General features: G+C 52.6%; 1 protein-coding gene across 2 annotated transcripts; it reads left to right on the forward strand.

The window, feature by feature from the left end:
* The first annotated feature begins 11 nt into the window (after positions 1 to 11).
* Positions 12 to 20,443, forward strand: LOC132453874 (lysine-specific demethylase 4C-like). Of its 2 annotated transcripts, none has more exons than XM_060046922.1 (15): positions 12 to 167; positions 1,095 to 1,288; positions 1,773 to 2,047; positions 2,311 to 4,208; positions 4,462 to 4,573; positions 6,655 to 6,836; positions 7,253 to 7,502; positions 10,122 to 10,198; positions 10,846 to 10,901; positions 11,007 to 11,115; positions 15,473 to 15,667; positions 16,089 to 16,259; positions 17,242 to 17,361; positions 18,306 to 18,383; positions 18,887 to 20,443. In XM_060046922.1, exons 1-15 carry the CDS (start codon positions 54 to 56, stop codon positions 19,037 to 19,039), a joined length of 3,984 nt encoding a protein of 1,327 aa, XP_059902905.1. In that variant the 5' UTR covers positions 12 to 53; the 3' UTR covers positions 19,040 to 20,443. The 2 variants fall into 2 exon arrangements, with proteins under 2 accessions (XP_059902905.1, XP_059902904.1); XM_060046921.1 differs by having other exon boundaries at positions 16,092 to 16,259; positions 18,306 to 18,398.
* Positions 20,444 to 20,698: the final 255 nt, after the last annotated feature.

The raw sequence follows: 20,698 nt of genomic DNA on the forward strand, positions 1-20,698 counted from the left end.
GTCACCGCCATCATCATGGTCATTATCAGACCACTCAGGAGGCAGGGGAGTTCATGGTGACGTTCCCCTACGGCTACCACGCTGGCTTCAACCACGGCTTCAACTGTGCAGAGTCCACCAACTTCGCCAGTCTCCGATGGATAGACTACGGCAAGGTGGCCACACAGGTAACACTCGGCTGGGGTCACTCCTCCTCCTCCTCCTCCTCCTCATTCTCTGTCTTCTTTTTCTTCAACGGCTCCCGCATCTAAACCTTTTTAAACAATGCAACTTAAAACAAACATCACGATTGCTCTCGTACAGTCATTGTACTCCCATCAACGTGACCTTTCACTTCAGCGTCGCTCCTACAAGGGAGCAGAGCTGTGAACCAGTGCTCCAATTGTGGGATAAGAACAGTCTCATTAATAATGATTGCACAGAGAAGGATTCACAAATGGATTTTGTGATTTATATATAATTACGCTCTTCTCACAAATACATTTCAATGCACACACAAATGGATATCGGTATGTATGAATGTAAAATAAATCCATAAACAAAACACATTTCTGATCCACACACAAATGCGTCTTGTTTTAAATAAATGTAATATAAATCCATAAATATCTTAATTTAAAAAATATTTATTTTCTTTCAACAAGGAACTCTCTGTAGCCAATCAGATGCCTCCCTCATTTTGCAGCCAATCACATGACTGCAGTTCCGACCTCTGAAGAATAAGTCCAGCCTCCGAGCCTCCCGGTTCCCTTGGTCAAATGTTTTTGGGAAATAACATGTTTTTCTTTAATGATCATACATAACAATCTCTAGGTGGCGAAGAAGTAAAAGCTGCGTCAAGACACATTTGTGTGTGGATCAGAAATGTGTTTGTGAAACTTATTTTTATTTATGGATTTATTTTACATTTATACATACCGATATCCATTCATGTGTGCATTGAAATATATTTGTGAGAATTGAGTAATTTATATATAAATCACAAAATCCATTTGTGAATCCTTCTCTGTGCATTCATTATTAATGAGACTGTTCTGACCCCTTATCCAATAGCCTGACGCTGTGCACTCCACCGTGTCTCCCATCCCCCGTAGTGCACATGCAGCAAGGACATGGTGAAGATCTCCATGGAGCCCTTCGTGAAGCGCTTCCAGCCCGACCGCTACCCCGCCTGGATGCTGGGGAAGGACCCCACGCAGATAGACCACACCGCCGCCACCCCCAGGACCACGCCCGAGCTGCAGACCTGGCTGCAGCGCCGCCAGAAGAGCAAGCCCTCCAATAAGAGGTAGGCACCGGACGGAGTGGAGGGCGGGCCGTGCATCAGGCGTTGGGGGGGCCACAGGGTTTAAGGCTTCTAATCCATTTGCTGCCCCTGGTTGATGCCTTTGAGCAAGACACCTTTCACCCATAATCCCAATGAACTGGAGACGGCTGGCCCGGATTCCTAGTACGGGAGGTATTGATTAGAGTCGACCATAACAAGCACTTTTGAAGCTGTTCATTCTAGCCGGTGCTTGCCACTATAAGCCGCAATGTTATTGGGGAAAACGTACTCCCTGACACTTTTTACGCGCAACCTTTTATTGCAGATAAACCAGCGTCGACCTATTGGCCCATTTAAAATGTGTCTTAAAAGTCAAGTGGGCTCATCCGCCAAATCACTCCAGTCCACACTCTCTTAAAACCGCTTCTCTGTGTTAATCAGGCTTTGAGTTTGAATCCCCTTCAGCACTAACCCATCTGTCTCCCCGCTCTCCCCTGGTGCCCAGTACCACGCATTCCCGTACTCGCTCCAAGCGGCTCAGGACCACGGAGGAGCCCCCGGGCCTGGAAGGAGGTGCAGCCCTGAGCGGCGGCGGCGGCTGCAGCAGCAGCAGGAGCAGGAGGAGAGGTCTAGCAGGAGGCCCACTGGGACCCAAGGTACGCCGATCTCAGCAACACACAACCTGCACGCCAGGAGAGGAGGAGGAGGAGGAGGAGCAGGAGGAGGAGGAGGAGGAGGAGGAGAAGGAGGAAGACCACCAGAACTCTCTCCGCCTCCCTGGTAAGAGACTGACTGGTGTTGGCACCAGAATGTATTGTTTCTGTCTGTCTGTCTGTCTGTCTGTCTGTCTGTCTGTCTGTCTGTCTGGTTTCAACAAATTGTTAATGGGCCTTTCTTGCCCTTGTGAAGCCTTGTGTCTCAGTGTTATCCTAATTGAATATTTTAGCAAAAGGGGCACGTTTGGTTTAGGACTTGAATGCAGATCCGTTAATTCTACCATGCTATCTCTCTCTTCCTCTCCTCCATCCCCCCCTCCCCAACAGACCCCTGCAGACAGATGTGTGTGGTCAAGGTGAACCGGGTCGAGAGCGACAGACTCAACCTTTGTAAATCAGAGCCATCCCAAACCTCTCTCTCCCTCCCCCCTCACCCCTCCGGCCCACCGTGTGAGAAAGCCCCCTCGGTAATCGCCGTGGCTCCCAGTAAACCCAAAGGACCCTCGGTCGCAGAGGTCAAACCTCTCACCGCTCAAAGAGCCAATTGCGAGTCTGTGGCGGCCCTCTCGGACCCTCTTGGACCGCGGGACCTGGCCAGCCCTCCGGACCACTCCAGAGGGATGAGCCCACAGAGCAGCCGCCCGGCGGCCCCCTGCCCCCGTACGGCGGCTAACCTCACGGTGTGGCTGCATCCTCTGCACTCAGACAGCCACCCGTCGGGCCCTTCACCCAGCGAGGGAGCCTCTCGACCCGGAACGAGGACTGAGGAAGAGGGGGGCGGGGCGGATCGGCAGGGTGCCCTCGAAGCTGAGGGGCCGGCTGCCACCACCGCTCACACACACCGCACCGCGGGGGCGTTTCATAACGGCGCGTTGGCCGAGGGCGGCAGGGAGACGTCGGCCCGCGGCTCTCACCGCTCGCCCCTAGAGCCGTGGCCCCCCGACTTCGCCCCCCCCGGCGGCGTGGCGGCAGAGGAAAACCTTTTCCCGCCTCTCCTCACTCCCGAGCTGCCGGCAGAGGGGCCCGAGAGCGGCCCCGCTCCCCCCGTGCTCACCCAGGAGATGCCGTCCCTGACGCACGCCGACGCCGGGCTGAGCGAAGTCGCGGCGTCCCCGCCGCGGCCGCCTCAGCAGGGGGCGCCTCTGCTGAGGCGCCAAACGCCGGCGGACCCCCCGGCGGCCTTCGCTGAGGCGGACCTCGCCGGGGGCGACGTGACGGCGGCGGCGGCGCTCTCTCGCACGCCTTCTGAGCCTGATGTTCAGCGCGAGCGGCTAGCGAGTGACGGCGGGGGTCCCGGGGTCCCCACCACCGCGGGCAGCGCTGCTGACTTAAGAACTGCTGCCGCCGCGGAGAGGGCCCACACCACGTTACGGCATTTCAGCCTCAGAGACGGCGCCGCCGTCGCAGAGCTCCCGTTTGAACTAGCAGAGCCCGCGGCCTCCGAGCACCGCGCGGCCGCAGACGAAGCCCCGATCCTGCTCGGCACCGACTCGTTTATGCCCAACGTCTCGAGCCACGACCACAGAGTCCTCTCGGCCCCCCCGCAGCTGCAAAAGCTCGGGCACCAAATGGACGACGCTCTCTTCGAGCCCGGCGCCTTCTCGTCGTCCGGCTACTCATCGAGCCCCTACGAGGAGCCAAAGCCCTTCTCCAGCAGCATCTGGAAGAACCTGACCTCCCCGAGCCCCGCCGTGCTCATCCAGAGCCTGCACGCCGACTTCGCCCACGAGAACCTCCCTTACACCATGTGGACCGAGCCCCAGTACAAGGAGGTCACGGACCCCGACGGGCCCCGCCCCGACGGCGACGCGGCCAATCAGGAAGAAGGGGGCGCGGCTCTCACCTGGGCCCAGCTGGAGCCCACCTCGCTGCTGTCGGTGGGCACCGCCGAGCCCCCGGGGCTGGCGGCGGAGTACGAGCCCTGCAGGGGGGACGCGGAGGCGATGGGGGCCCAGGGAGGGCGCAGGGAGCCGGGTACGGCCGGTGCCCCGGGCTGCCTGGGTCCCGTCACTCCGGTCTCCTTCATGGCGGGAGAGGGGGACGGGCGGGAGGAAGAGGAGCAGAGCAGGGCCCGGGGGGACAGTAGCAGTGAGTCATCCCCATCGTCGGAAGAGGACGAGGAGGAGGAGGAGGAGGAGGAGGAAGACGAGGAGGAAGATGAGGGAGACTGCATGAGTGACTATGAGCAGTGTGATGCGAGGCTGGAACCTGGAGAGGTCTGTCCGGTGAGTATTTTTAAACTGAGTAGGCTTTTTTTTTGCAACATTTCGTTTGGTCGATTCATATACAAATATTGGAAACTGCTGCTACTTGCTGTGTTGTGCATGGGACTAACCAAAGAACACAAGAGAGAACACTATTGTGAGTTCACACACACACACACACACACACACACACACACACAGGCACACACACACACACACACACCCCCCCACCTTGATGTTTGACAACAATGTGTTGTGCTGCTTTGTGTTCCAGTACCCTGCTCAATCCGTGAAGAGGACGAGTAAGAGCTGGCGCCACCCTCTGAGGAAACCCACGGCCAGGGCTGTGCCCACTGCTGTGAAGCAGCAGACCACTAGCGACGATGGTGGGTCACACACACACACACACACACACACACACACACACACACACACACACACACACACACACACACACACACACACACACACACACACACACACACACACACACACACTCTCTCTCTCTCTCTCTCTCTCTCTCTCTCTCTCTCTCTCTCTCTCTCTCTCTCTCTCTCTCTCTCTCTCTCTCTCTCTCTCTCTCTCTCTCTCTCTCTCTCTCTCTCTCTCTCTCTCTCTCTCTCTCTCTCTCTCTCTTGGTTGTGGGGTGCGTTAGAATGTGTGGTAGGGAGATGTGGCGGTAGGAGACACAGCTGCTTGGCACTGTGTCGGGAGTTGTGGTATTGGTACTTGTGGCTATGCTAGAATTGCGTTCCAATCTGGACTGTATGTCGTTAATTATTCAGTCAAGTTGCACTGTGATTCCGACCTTGCAGTAAACGTTTAAAACAACGTTACCATAACAGAGAGGGAGGACAGGCCGAGGACACAAAGCCTCATTTGCTGATGTGTTACTGATGTTGTCTAGAAACGGTTCAGAGGTCTCGTGTGATCAGCTCCCACATCCCCTCAAACCGAGGGGGACGCAGTGAGCCGGGTGGAAACCCGGGTTTGTGATAAGGTTCAGAGTGCTTGGCCCAGTGAACATTGGATGGTGGTTGGCCAGGGTCTGTACTCCTTTTGACCTTAGGTATAGCGGCTGTACATTATTTTAAGTATATATTTTCTTTTGTTTTTGGTAAGACAGTTCTGGGAAAACGTTTGCCTACTAACTGACTTCTGACTGAATCGTGCAAGGCAAATCAATTTAACCAGGTGTATATCAGGTTGTAACTTTGATAGTTTTTTACCGGATATTATAGCAAATTTAACACTGGGGTTTGCCTGCGGGTGACGGGTTATCTTTCTATCTCGCTATAAATGGATAGTTGGTCTCTGTATTTCTTTCAGTGGTGGGGGTGGTACTCGAGTAGAAAAATATTACTGTTGGGCACATTTCACTGTTCCCCCTATGAGAAAATGGATCTCCTTTAAATTATTTTATTGGAAAAATAAGCAAATTCAAAGGAGCATATTTCCACGTTCTACTATGTGAGTAATGTTTCAAATCAGGGCTTTTGCTTCTTATCCGTGACTCGTTCCTGCATATTTTTGTAAAGAGTTACGCGTGTGTGCATTTATATTTGTTGAAAGACCAAAATCACGCTATAGCACATTGACCTCTGGAAATAAACTAGTCTGCCTTATTTTTCCCCCCAATCTTATTTTCTCATTAAATGATCCGTCTGACGTCAGTGTGCACATGAACATGGATTAGATTTATATCACAGTTCATGTGACCGCGCCATGACCTAGTGATGGATGTCACATTCCTCATGGTTTCTGAGAAGGAACATCCAATACACATGCACTGTGTCCAAAGAGAGACTCCCGACACACGCACACGCGCTCACACACACGTGCTAATTATCCTGTTGGTCAGTCCTTTTTAGTTGTTGATTCCAAAATATAACCATGGAATGATCATCTAATGCTCCGTGTCTGCACTTTTATGACAACAATCGGTCTTTCGGTTAAAGAGGCGGGTGTAGATTAATTTAAAATATAATTCATATCATTACATTTTCAGACTCATTTGATAATCGGCCCCAAATGATGGGAAGTGGATTTGATCAAGCGTTAACCCTACTAACACTACAGGAGTGCACGGGGGACCGGGCGATCCACAGCCTCTCCTGCACTCGATATGCACGGCGCATCCTGGCCTCAGACTCACCGTTAGGGACTCAATTAACAAAAAACACCAGACCGAGAGAAGTGTCTGCCTCTCTTCAGGTGCAGATAAACACAGATGGTCCCAAGGGCACTCCGACACCAGCGTTTTTTCCAGCCATGGATTTCCCTTCAGGCTTCAATGTCTTATGTGTCCCGATACGATTTATTTATTGATTTAATTTCAATCCTAAGTCGTCATCGCTGGGCCGTCACAGAGTGGTCTACTGGGGTGTGTTTGAGAGGTTCTGTTAACGTCTCTCTTTCTCTCTCTCTCTCTCTCTCTCTCCCTTCTCCTCCCTCCGGCCTTGTTCAGAGCCCATGGACGTCAACCCGGCCGACGGCGGCGAACAGGAAATGGAGCTCTGGGCTAAGCCCCTCCTCTTCCTGTGGCAGAGCAGGAAGCCGTGTTTCACAGCGGAGAAGGAGTACAACGCCAACGCCGCCACCATGCAGCCGCACTGCGCCGTGTGCACGCTCTTCATGGCCTACTACCAGGTGGGGGGGGGGGACACACACTGATAACTCTCAATGCCTGATAATCATCACCTGTACTTCTTCAGTGTATAAACCTTCACCTCCATTTTTGGCCCTTAAAGGTGCTATAGATCAGATTGGAGAGTCAGCGGCAGCGTGCGTTGTCTTTAAATGAACAGCCCAAAAATTTCCCCTCTTTTTTTTTTTTCTCTGCAAAAAGGAGAAATTGTGAAATATAACTTCTAGTTGAAAATCAGAGTATTTATTTGGCTCGATAATTTGCCGGTCGTTAAAGTAGTGAATCATTTCGGAGGACCACAGAGCGGCTTACCATTTGAAGACCGACCCCGTTCCCACGCGTCCGCGACAACCCTGCTCTGTGGATAACGCCCCCCCCCCCCCCACCCCCCCCCCCCCTCTGTCTCGACCGCCCGCAGGCTGAAGACAAAGTGGAGGACGCCAAGTCCTCCCCGGGGTCCGCCGTCCACGCCGCCCCGCTCCAGGGCCCCTCCTCCCCGGGCCCCCCCAACCACGGGGGTCTGAGGAGGACCAAGCCCCTGGTGCCGGAGATCTGCTTCTCCTACCGGGAGCAGAACGGGCCGCCCACCCCCACCAACCCCCGGCTGCAGGAGGACGGCTCCTCGGCGCTGCTCTCCTGCCAGGGCTGCTGTCTGCAGGTCCACGCCAGTAAGGGCCCCGCGCACCGGCCTGGCCCCTGGGGGCCACACTCTGCCTCTCTCTGCAGGCCGCTCTGGTCCCTGGGGGTCACACTCTGCCTCTCTCTGCAGGCCGCTCTGGTCCCTGGGGGTCACACTCTGCCTCTCTCTGCAGGCCGCTCTGGCCTCCAGCCCCTTAGCATTACAATCACACAGAGAGAGACAAGAGCTAGGACCATTCAGCCGTGGGGGGGGGGTTCAGTTCACGTTTTAACATGGTGCGCAGCGGGCTGCGTGTCATTTCTAAAACGATGGCAGCGCCTGATGAAAGGGTGGCAATCGACAGAGTGCTGTGGAGAGAATAATAAGGTTTTTTGCTCTGCTTCCAACCGCATCCGACAAGAGCCTCACTCAGTTATTTAATCTGATTTGCTGGGTTTTTAGAACAACTTAAGGTCGTGTCCATATGTGGAAATCGATGGCTACCCAGCCAAGGCCAAACATATTTATGGCGAAACGCAAACCCGAATTTCCTGATGGTCTCACGAGGCAAAATGCACCAGCATATATCAAGTGAATGTCATTTCAATGATATATTCACGTACTTTCCCAATCTCCAGAGTATCCTGAAAGAGACCTGTTATCACCTATGATAAGTCATGTTAATGCGCACATATGCTCTCAATTGTTAAAGCAAAGCTTATCGGAAAGCATCTGTTCTGATCCAGCGGAGGAAAAAAAAGACCCATTTAAACAGCTTAGTGTAAACTGGATCGAAAGAGTGGCTAAAAGCAGTGCGGGACAACGCTCCACTGGTTCTCCCATCCTCCCAACATCTGCCCGTCGTCTCAGACAGGCCCAGTCCTGTCCGTGTAGTGGAGCGCACGACCGCTCATCCAGCGGTGTGCCAAGTTCCAGCGGTAGTGGTACATTTTGCACCGTCGATGTAACAAGTTCAGCGGGTTTAAGCTCCGGCTTTTTTTTCCCCCCCTGCAATTTTCCAGCCCCGTTCTCTCCCCTCCCCACGTACCTCTCATCTCTTTGCGGTCCGCAGTGTTTTATTCCCCCCGTCAGCTGAATGAGGGTGAATCCTCCGTCTTACCACGAACACTTCCTGTCCAACAGACGGGGCCAATGCCGCAAATTGCAACCAAAAAAAAGGCCTCACATACACTCAGAAGCGCAGCGAGTAAAAACAAGCCCAGGGTGCAGTGCACACACACACACGCACGCTTACAAAACATTTCCTCATTATTCACTCGGCTCAGGTCGCTCTGTTCCTTCCCCCCCCCCCTACCCAAAACATTGAACCAATATCTTAATCTCTTGGTTTCTATCAGAGATGCAGATACACGCACACATGCTAGAAATGTTTCTCTCCAGTAATCTGTTCTCACACTGTCCCAGGCCAGCAGCTTAGTGTTGACTGCTCTGTATCCCTCATTTCTAGATCTACAGGGCCTCATATGTCCAGAGCTGGGACACATTTCAAGCGTGTGTGTGTGTGTGTGTGTGTGTGTGTGTGTGTGTGTGTCTGTGTCTGTGTGTGTGTGTGGGTGCGCGTGTGGGTGCGATCTTCTGACATTGTTGAAAAAGCCACAGCTTTGGATTTGAGACCTTAACAATAAATATCGTATTCCTGCTGCAATGTTATTTGAACTCTTGAAAGGAAAAGAGGTTAGCTCCATTATTTCTTTCCAGAGGTTGGCTTTGGTCAGCGGGAGTGCGGTAAAGGCATGCATAGTTTGGCTTTCTTTGATTTACTTTCATATAAATGAAGAAAAGAGCATGGGGATACTTTTCTTTTTGGTGCATGTCTGAAGGCCCTCGTTTGTTGGTTCTAAGGAGTTGCCAAATTAGAAAGTGATCTCCTTTACTTCACTGCGGTGCCCCCTCATCACGCGCGCGGCGTTTCCCCCTCTAAACGCTCCCGCGCAAACAGGAAGCCGCGGGTGTTGGTTCACGCTGGCAGTGTTATCATCGGGTTGACTATCGTTCATCCTTGTCGGCCGGGTTTCTGAAGGGCGGTCGACGTCGCTCCCTGAAGGATATACTTGAGGAACGGGTCGCATCTGTGGACCTTTGGTCGAAGCAGGCAGCGCAGACGCACACAATCACAGGCACAGACATGCACTCACACGCACACAGTTTATCTCGCAAAGAAATGCCTTGTTTTTCATTCGTCGGGTTGTTGCGCAGCCACGGCGGGAATTAGCATCAATATCTATAAACACACAGCCCTGATAGCCCACCCACAGCGATCCTCCATCACCACATAAGTAAGCGCCTCCGGGGTCTTCCGCATGGAGGAGAGCCACCGGCCCGTCACCGAGCAGCGGGAACCACGACGGCACCGTGGAAAATTTGGTGGTGGGGAAATGGCATGTGGCGTTTGCGTGTGACCGTGTTTGTCCACTTTGCTCCCCTATTGAAACGGGTTTCCTTATAATGGAGGGGGAATATTTGAATCCCTGGCCGCAGTCGCGCGTCCCGCCGTTAAACGGCCGGGCTGACGCTTCGCTCTCGCCATCTTTGACAGTTTGGTTTTGCAGCGCGGTTGTTGGATTTTCTCGTCTTCATTAGCTCGTTCCTCATGGTTGTTCTCCCACAGATGTTGTTCTCAACTTCTCTTCCCGTGGTTGTTTCTCAGGCTGCTACGGAGTCACGGCGGAGGACGTCAGAGAGGAGTGGTCATGTGACCGCTGCACGGCGGAGCGCTTCAACGCGGTACGCATGTCCGAACACACACACACACACACACACACACACACACACACACACACACACACACACACACACACACACACACACACACACACACACACACACACACACACACACACACACACACACACACGCGCACACACTCTGCCTCACCCCAGCACACACACCGCCTCACCCCAGCACACACACACACCGCCTCACCCCAGCACACACACACACCGCCTCACCCCAGCACACACACACACCGCCTCACCCCAGCACCCACACACCGCCTCACCCCAGCACCCACACACACCCTCACCCTGCGTTCTCCTCAGATGACCATGCACACACACGCAAGTACAGACACAAGTACACTGATGCAGACGCACACGCAAACACACACACAAACACGCACACAGGCAACGCTGATGCAAGCACTCACACAAGCACAAACACAAGCGTGCACACCCAAAAAACACAAACAAAGACCCAATTACCCCAGCATACGCACACATACAAGCACACACACCTACAGTCTAGCAAACAGAGCCATGGGTAGGAATGACTTGAATAGGCTGAGAGCAGACCGAGACTGTCTCTCTTATGCCAAGTGGTGTCGGCGGTCCCTCCGCCCTGAATCCCCTGTTCCTGCACCTTGTCCTTCACAGGAGTGCTGCCTCTGTAACCTCCGGGGCGGCGCGCTGAAGAGGACCACAGATGACCGGTGAGATGCTTCAGACTCCGCCTGTCAGCAATCACTCCGAGTGGCTCTCTCTGAGCCCCAGGTGCTAAGGTATGTGTGTGTTTATGAATGTGTGTGTGTGTGCAGGTGGGCCCATGTGATGTGCGCCATAGCTCTGCCAGAGGCGAGGTTCAGCCACGAGGCTAAGAGGAGTCCCATCGACACCAGCATGATCCCTCTGCAGAGATACCGCCTGGTAAGGACACGCGCACACACACACACACACACAGAGACACAACCACACACAGACACAAACAAACACACACACACAAACACACTCACACTAACCTAGGAACACACTTACACACATGCCCACAGACAAACACACACATAGGTACACACGCACACACACAAGCATCGGAACACACACACACACGCCAGCGAATTCAGTGCAGGAATTCCCCACGTCCTTGAGGACTCAGTCTAATTAATGAAGTGTTAGCAGCTCTAATTAACAATGTGAGACGAACATGCCCACAATCAAAACTAGATAATTACCACGAGTGGGTAGAATTGTGCTGTGTGTGTGTGTGTGTGTGTGTGTGTGTGTGTGTGTATGCGCACGCACATGGGGGCATGTGTGTGTCATGCATTTGGCCGTGGATTGAATTATTTTTTTGCATTTAAGCTTGGTTTTTAGGTGTGTGTGTGTGTGTGTGTGTGAGAGAGACACGAGAGAGCAGCAGAGTGGATCAGCAGACCTGACACGTTGACACTATAGTTAGCTCAGTGCTGCGGGCATCTGGAAAGCTCAGCAGAACGATGAGGAGAGACGATCACCCGGGCTCACGCTGGCTTGTGGAAAGGGTGGCCAATATTTACCCAGACATCCCTGGTGAGCATTCATGCTACGTGTTAGCGTGATGTTGACCGGGAGCCCCTCTCACGGTAGGTGTCGTTGCGTGCGGCAGCTCTGACACATGTGAACAAGAAGCGTTAGTTAGACGCCATGGAAACAATGAAAATATCCTCTGTGAATTGTGTTGGTGTGTTTCTTTGTGTGTCTGTGGGGGTTTGTGTGTGTGTGTGTGTGTGTGTGTGTGTGTGTGTGTGTCTGTGTGTTTCGGGCTGCGTTATGGGAACGGAACGAGGGAACCACAAATGCAGCTCATGTTTCACTGTCAGCCGTGCGTTTCCAGAGGCTTTGAAGGCTCATATTCTCCCAAAAGTGCTGGTTTGACCAAAATCAGGGAAAATTGAACAGAGTAAATCATAGTCGAAAAGGCAATATACATGATTCTTTCTGAGGGTTTGAAATTACTGCTAAAATGGCTCTGCGCCGGGGCATCTATAATTTCACCCCTTAGTCATGTTTGCTCTCAGATAATATACATCCTGTGTTTTCGTTATATATTATTCATGAGGGCAGTGTCTGTTTTCCTTCCCTTATTCCTTCTTTAGGTCAACATGGTTCACGGCAGAATAGACTTCAGTGTTCTCATCTTGTATCCCCCGACAATGACCGTAATATATCAGGACACGGAATGCCTCGCGGCCTCATCAAAGAACCTATATCTCCTGCTGGTCATGGACCGCCCGCCACCTCCACAACACATTAGAACAATCAGCGGACGGGAGGGGGAGGGAGGGACGGGGGGGACGGGGGACGGGAGGGAGGGGGACGGGGGGGGAGGGGGACGGGAGGGAGGGAGGGGGACGGGAGGGAGGGAGGGGGACGGGGGACGGGAGGGAGGGGGGGGGACGGGAGGGAGGGAGGGGGACGGGGGACGGGAGGGAGGGGGACGGGATACCCTCTGGTCCGTCCTTCATGGTCAATGTTGTGCTTCCGGTAAATGGACCACTCTGTCTTCAGGCACTAACTCCCCCCCAACCCTCACTCAGCACTTTCCACTCCATGTCCCCTTGTCAGGAACACACACACGCAGACACACACACACACACACACACACACACACACACACACACACACACACACACACACACACACACACACACACACACACACACACACACACACACACACACACACACACACACACACACACAGAGCTGTCACAGACTCACACTGACTGATGAGGACATTTAGGGACGAGACGAATCCCACACAGTGGTCGCTGTCGTCGTGTTCATACCGTGTGCGCCTCGGGTGATGGAGCCCAGTGTGTTTAGTAAATGTGTGTGTGTGTGTGTGTGTGTGTGTGAGGCGTCTGTTGTTAGCCGTGTCCAGTTGTTCTCCTGCTTCTTCTTCAAACTGCGTTTAGCGAGCCACGTGCCCAAAAACATCGGCCTGGACCCGGCGTCCGCGCAGGCGGGCCAGCTCATTCATCATTTACCGCCAACACGCGGAAACACACATCCGCACTCTCGCACACTAACACACACACACTCCCACACACATTCATAATTTACTGTGGGAATGTTCTTAACACATGGCTCAACACCAGAATTCAAAAGCAACCCAGTGACTGCACAGGCATGGAGCGCGGGGCCACACGCGCGCACACGTGCACACAACTAGACTATTCACATATTCCCACGTCATGAACCCCACCCCGTGCTCCGATACGGGGAAAACATCAACAGCACACGTGCGTCCTGCTGATCAAACTGCATGGATGTGATCTGAACCACGGACCAGTACTCAGTCCATCGCTGTCTGTGTGGAGAAATTGCCTCCCTGAAACGCTGCCTTACTTATTCACCGTGCGCAGTGAGGAGGAGTCTAAAAAGTTAGCTCTGACCCCAGAGGACCCACATTTTCAAGAAAGATTGCCCGAATGAGCGACTTGTACTTTGAAAAGCCTGCCAGCCTTTTGGGCTGCCCTGCAAATCATGGTGCTGGTGAAATAAAATGGCACGCTTTAATGATGGATAATAATCTGAAGACAGGCCCAACTGATAACCCTAATCGCAATTGCCTCCACAAATTCGTTTGAAGGGGTATAATTGAATCAACGCTAAATCCACTAGATTAGATCAGCTCGTTTAGGAAAACCCAAGTACCCCAAATGGTTGACTTTTTAACGCACCTTCGTACGGAACGATTGAAAAATGAAAAGGTTGCCCAAGGCCGGGACCCTCGCTATCAGACCGCAAACGCTTGAAATCCGCTTTACAGCCGTCGCATCCCGGGCCTGTGGGTACGGGCGCGCTTGCTCACCACGCTAAACGCAGAGTTACACGAAGCATTGTTTACCATTTACACATCTGCTGGTCTCCAAGGAGTTACTGCCAGGAGAAGGATGCATAAATATGGAGAGGGAGAGAGAGCAGAGTATATTTTATTGTGGAGGGGGAGAGAGGGGAGAGGGAGAGAGGGGAGAGATGTGCTATAATGGGGGAGTGTCGTCATTTTTTCCTCGCCCAGCGGTGGAGGAAATAAGAGGGGCGGGGGGGGGGGGGGGGGGGGGGGGGGGGGGGTGGTGGTGGTGGTGGCGGCCGTGGTGGAGGGAAACAGACTTGATGGGCTGGTTGGTACAGCAACACCAGAATGCACGTGCAGGAACATGGGGGAACATTGTGTTTGTTCAGCAATTTTGTTGTGTAGTTGCCCGTTGCTCCGCTGCCGTTGCTGCCAGCTGCCCATCACTCGGCGAACTGAGGAGGAAATGAATCTAATAACGGACCCGCCGCCCTACTGGTGGATGTGTGACCTCACATGAGGTTGTCTGGTCGACTCCAATTCCACAGCTCTCTTGTAATGCAGCAGCAAAATAACATGTTCTCAGTCGACCTCTTTGCTTTCTGCCCAGCTGTCGTTCTCTCCTTGTTTCTCGTTCTCTCTCTCTCTCTCTCTCTCTCTCTCTCTCTCTCTCTCTCTCTCTCTCTCTCTCTCTCTCTCTCTCTCTCTCTCTCTCTCTCTCTCTCTCTCTCTCTCGCGCGCGCGCTCTCGCTCTCGCTATGCCCCTCTCCACTCTCTCTCCCCACTCCCATGGTCTCTCTCCCAGCTCTTACTCTCTCTTATACTGAATCCAATAACAGAATAGAATATATTGACCCATCAGGGCCTACATCTCCGGGGTATTTTCTCCTGGAATTGGGGAACGGTGTCTTGGTGCTGCGGCCCCTCTTCACTGGGTCTCCAGTACCTGGCCCTGCGGCTATAATTCATCACGGCCAATCACGTCCTAGGGGGTTAGCCCCAAGGTGTAGCCACGGCCCCCGAAGGTGTAGCCACGGCCGACCGGATACATAGACATTTTGGAAAGCCTGAAAGGCAGCGGCTCTCCCCTTACAGAAGTGATGAATAGGCAGACAGACTATTTGCCTAAACGTTCAACAAATGGTCTCAAAGTGGATTTAAAAGACACTAACTATGTCCATCTAACTCAATATGTCAGAGTGGTTTAGTTGCATGGATCTGTCGCTGTAGGTGTCCTCCCTTCTGGGGCGGGACGGACCAGAGGCTGGTCCGGGAACCAACCACTGAAAGGGGGCGGGATTAAGCCTTGTTTCCTGGTTCGTTATTGAGAATTCAATGAGTGTATTTCTACAGGGGCAGTGTCTTCATTAGGACACCCCTTTCCAGCAAGGGGTCGCCCCGCCGGGTCTGTAGGGCGCCGCTCTAACGCCGCTCTCCGGCCGCTCCACAGAAGTGCACCTACTGCCACAAGCGCTGCGCGGGGAAGCGGCACGCCGGGGCCTGCATCCAGTGCTCCTACGGCCGCTGCCCCACCTCCTTCCACGTCACCTGCGCCCACGCGGCCGGCGTCACCATGGAGCCCGACGACTGGCCCTACGTCGTGTCCATCACCTGCCACCGGCACCAGTCACGGAGCTCCGCTGCGGTGAGTGACAAAGGGAGGGGTTCCGTGGGGAGCTGCCTGCACAGGCTCTCTTTGTCTCTCATCTCATTAATTGGATCCACTTTTACATTTAGGGCGTTTAGCAGACGCTTTTATCCAAAGCCACTTACAATAAGAAATTTTTCAGAAGAAAGGGATGCAACAATATATCGCCGTCGGTATCGTCAGGATGTCCATAGAAACAGGTGTCCAGCACTAACAATTGCTAGGTTAACCCATTCCCCGTATACAATAAAGATAGCTCGGATAAGACACTACACGATGCTAAGTACTATTCTTAAATGCCAAGACTCAAAATCCGACGCACGCACGCACGCACGCACGCACGCACGCACGCACGCACGCATGCACGCACACAACTCCCCAGCGGTCTGAGCGGCGCCGTCTGCCCTGTGTGTCCCAGAAGCAGCGGGCCAGCGAGGCGGCCATCTCCCTGGGCCAGACGGTCATCTCCAAGCACAAGAACCTGCGTTACTACAGCAGCAGGGTGACGCAGGTCAGCTCGCAGGCCTTCTACGAGGTCATGTTCGACGACGGCTCCTTCTCCAACGACACCTACCCCGAGGACATCGTGGTGAGGCCCCCGGGCGATGCACGCACAGGCAGAACTGCCGTTTTATCACCCTGAACAAAGAAATGACACATGCACACATTACAGACACACATAACACACACACACACGCATAACACCCTCTACACACAGATCACACACACACACACACACACACACACACACACACACACACACACACACACACACACACACACACACACACACACACACACACACACACACACACACACACACACTCACACACACTCATATGATCACTGTCTCACTCGCACAATCACTGCCTCACTCGCACACTCACTGCCTCACTCGCACACTCACTGCCTCACTCGCACACTCACTGCCTCACTCGCACACTCACTGCCTCACTCGCACACTCACTGCCTCACTCGCACACTCACTGCCTCACTCGCACACTCACTGCCTCACTCGCACACTCACTGCCTCACTCGCACACTCACTGTCTCGCTCACACACTCACTGCCTCACTCGCACACTCACTGCCTCACTCGCACACTCACTGCCTCACTCGCACACTCACTGCCTCACTCGCACACTCACTGCCTCGCTCACACAATCACTGTCTCGCTCACACAATCACTGCCTCACTCACACAATCACTGTCTCACTCACTCACTCCCACAATCACTGTCTCACTCACTCACTCCCACAATCAATACCTCACTCCCACAATCACTGTCTCACTCAGCCTTTTACTACAAGCAAACACACCACACAAGCGTTAATTCATGCAGCCTTATTCATACATACACACCAATTTAGGATTGTAAACCTTCCCTGGTAAGAAGAGGGATTTGTCAGGCGAGCGGTAATGAGCTTTTGTTTAATTGCCGCAGAATGGCGCTCACAGCTGCTGTGACTGACACTAATAGTCTATTGAACCTATTGAATTCAATAGCATCCTCTCCCCGTTGAGCCCAGTCCCAGCGTGCGCTGAGCCCTAGCTCTGCTGCTCTCCCCACAGAGCCGGGACTGTGTGAGCCTGGGGCCCCCCGAGGTGGGGGAGGCGGTGCAGGTCAAGTGGCCCGACGGCCTCTACTACGGAGCCAAGTACCTGGGGTCCAACACCACCCACATGTACCAGGTACCAGCCCCCCGCACGCCGGACGCACACAAGCACACACACACACACACACACACACACACACACACACACACACACACACACACACACACACACACACACACACACACACCTGCAAACACACGGCCCGATCTGGTTTACAGGGGAACTTTTCCAGTGTAATGGGGGCCGGGGGGGAGGGGGGAGTTGGGGGAGCTGGGAGCTACGTACATATTTGATCCACTGTACCGGTTAACCTGGCGACGTCATCGAGGAGAAAGGAGATGGAAGCCTGGGGCCCAGAAGGGAAACAGAACTCAAACCAGCTCAACTGACAACACTTCCCACTGCTGCCTGTTGTCAGCCCCCCCCCCCCCCCAGGTCTATGTATAGAGAGAGGAACAGAGAGCAGATAGCTGGTGGTGCTGAGGAAATGGCTGGATGATGTTTGGAGGACGGACATCAATAGAGTGGGAGGAAGAGCTCGGCAAATATGCCCTGTGGGGGACGGGGGGGGCGAGGGGAGAGGGGGAGAGATAGGGAGGACGACAATCTGCATTATTCAAACTCACTGAAATATTCACCGCGCAGAAAGACAGGCTGCTGCTGCTTCCACTTAGGCTTTATTTAGTGGGGCTGGGCGTCAACCATTAGACATGCACAACTGGCCCCGTGACGCACACACACACACCGTGGAGCCGTGCACACTTATGAGGCGAAGTGGGCCAAGTGGGGAGGAACAGCTCTCCATTGTACGGGGAGGTGTGCTTCCGGTAGGAACATTTTAAGAGTCTCGGCTTCTAAGGGCCGTGAAATGTAGGTCGTTGGAAAAGTGCAGAAGACGAGGTGGGTTTATCACCGTTGACCTGGCGGTAAAAGGAGAGGCAGTGAAATGTGAACGTCACCAGAGGGGAGATAAAGTGTCGGCTGAAATATGACTCCCCGGCTTGTATCCCCCCCCCAAGGTGGAGTTTGAAGATGGCTCCCAGGTTTTGGCCAAGAGGGAGGATGTGTACACCCTGGAAGAAGACCTGCCTAAAAAGGTGAAAGGAAGACTTGTAAGTGTCCGACCGTGCGGTCTGCTTTAGAGAGGGAGCTCCCACTCCCGGCCGGCCTTGACTCAGATCAGGGTGGGTGTGAAATGACCAGCGCTCTTGTATGTTGGGAATGGGCACCGCGCTAAACGGTTTGTACAGAATGCTCTACTTCAGTGGCTTTGACCTCTTTTGGGAGTGTGACCCTCTCGAAAAACGCATTGACAGCTTTGCATAAAAAGTAGCAGGGTGACATGTTTACATTTTTAGCGGCGCCCTGGTGTTAAACCCTGGCCAATAAGATTTGAGTATGAATTCAACGCTCACCTTTATGTAAAAAAAAGTGTGTGGCCAATCAATTTACATTTTGTTGTAGGATTATTTTTATTGCACCAAGCCAGATATTATTTCCACTACCCATCATATCTATGATGTTGGGCCCTAGCTCTCCATGGCCGGACAGGACGGGACTGGCTTCCTGGTGTAATCCCCTCCTTCCTGTGTGTCTCTAGTCCACGGCCTCCAGCATGCGCTTCCAGGACACCTTCTTCACCACGCAGGTGGAGAGGAAGCGCCAGCGCACGCCCAACTCCCGCTTCCAGAAGGACTACGTGGCTCTGTCGGCCAGGAGCTCCTGGGAGCCACGCAGCCCGAAGGGCAAGTGAGGAAGACCACCATGAGGAGGAAGAAGGAGGGGTTGGATTAACCTGCAGATCAACGACAAATGAATGCACTGAATTGAGAGGGGATTTGTGATGGATGGGGGGGGGGGGGGGGGGGGGTGGTGGTGGTGTGTGTGTGTGTGTGTGTGTGTGTGTGTGTGTGTGTGTGTGTGTGTGTGTGTGTGTGTGTGTGTGTGTGTGTGTGTGTGTGTGTGTGTGTGTGTGTGTGTGTGTGTGTGTGTGTGTGTGTGTGTGTGTGTGCGTGCGCGAAGCTGGCGCTAGGATGGAGCCTAGGATCTCTAATGTCCGCACCACAGAGGTTATGCACAGTGTTAAAGGCTGAGGCAGTCTGTACTACCATCCCTCTCCTTAAATCAAGTTTTTTTTTAGTTTTTTTCCTGCTCCATACTGAGACTGAGAATCAGATTTGACGGTCTGCACTGGCCGTTGGTTATCCATTGTTATGGATCAGTGTTTAGGTAGTTCCAGCATTATCAGGCTCAGCGTGGGATCAGCTGGATGAACAGACGGCTGTGCTCTAGCGGCTATGGATAACATTGTCACGCTTTGCCACCGCCATAACGTTTCATATCAGGGCGGCGGGAATCATGAAAAGCACCAAGGATTCAAGTGTTTCTTTGTAGTCGAGTCGTTTTGAGTTGCATGATCAAAAACCCAAAGGATAACGGGTGGGGCAGTGGGCAGCAGGGATCAGGGGTTGGAGGTTTAAACACCCTTGAAGGGACCAGGAGTCCCGGGTCGCTTTCTGGACGGCCACTCTGGTGCAGTCGATCAGAGCGCATTATGATCACATTTGTCAGGGAATAAAAGCAAACAAAATCAAACACAACTTTGTCACGCCACCATTTTTAATCGACACAACCACATGTTTTTTCCTCTGTAAATGAACACATTTCAAGAGCTGGGATTTTTCTAAGTAGATTATCTACTGTAGCTTTTTTGGCAGGGTTCTGCTGATCTGGTTTTATTTTGTAATTATATTTATGCACTTTGCTTGTTGTACTTTCGTTCCATGTGGTGCTGTTGCGTGTCCGCATGGTAAATTGTCATCCCTACTGCTTGTGATGGCTGAATAACTTAACATCAAAGGACATGAGTCGCCATTGAACATTAAGATGTTGAATCTTCATGTCCAATAGAACAGCCTGCTAATAATAACTTTCCAGGAAGAGTTATTTGGGAAGGAAGTTGAGTTGGGCATAGTGTTTTAATGTCTGCCCTATTCACAAGTCAAAATGAATCACTACTGTCAGTCTGTGTTTTATGAAACACACTGTTGGAATTATTTAAATCTCTGTATTTATTTTTGGGCTTGCTATATAGATGAAATATTGGTAACTGCCATTAAACAATAAAAAAAAATCCATATTTGCTTTTTTTAAATAATTTGTGTCGGCTGTCTTTTTTTATATTTTATTGTCTAATTATTGGACTATCACTTTTATGAGAAGTAAATGTGTCCAGGCAGGGATTACATTTTACTGTTAAACGTATAATGTTAAGTCAGAAGTCCATCATGGAAATCGCAGAAAAATAGCTATGACATTCAGGATAATTAACCTCCAAATCTCCTTAAAGTGTAAATACTGTATTGGGAGTGAGACCATTTAAATTTGTTAGATTGCCACAGGGATTGGGTCT

Source organism: Gadus macrocephalus, chromosome 3 (assembly GCF_031168955.1).
Source record: "Gadus macrocephalus chromosome 3, ASM3116895v1".
Taxonomy (NCBI): domain Eukaryota; kingdom Metazoa; phylum Chordata; class Actinopteri; order Gadiformes; family Gadidae; genus Gadus; species Gadus macrocephalus.

Excerpts from the sequence above, each read along its gene's own strand:
- LOC132453874 (XM_060046921.1), top strand. The coding sequence starts at position 54 with ATGGTGACGTTCCCCTACGGCTACCACGCTGGCTTCAACCACGGCTTC. Across the intron at positions 168-1,094 it reads ACGGCAAGGTGGCCACACAG|TGCACATGCAGCAAGGACAT; the intron begins GTAACACTCGGC and ends CATCCCCCGTAG. Across the intron at positions 4,574-6,654 it reads GCAGACCACTAGCGACGATG|AGCCCATGGACGTCAACCCG; the intron begins GTGGGTCACACA and ends GGCCTTGTTCAG.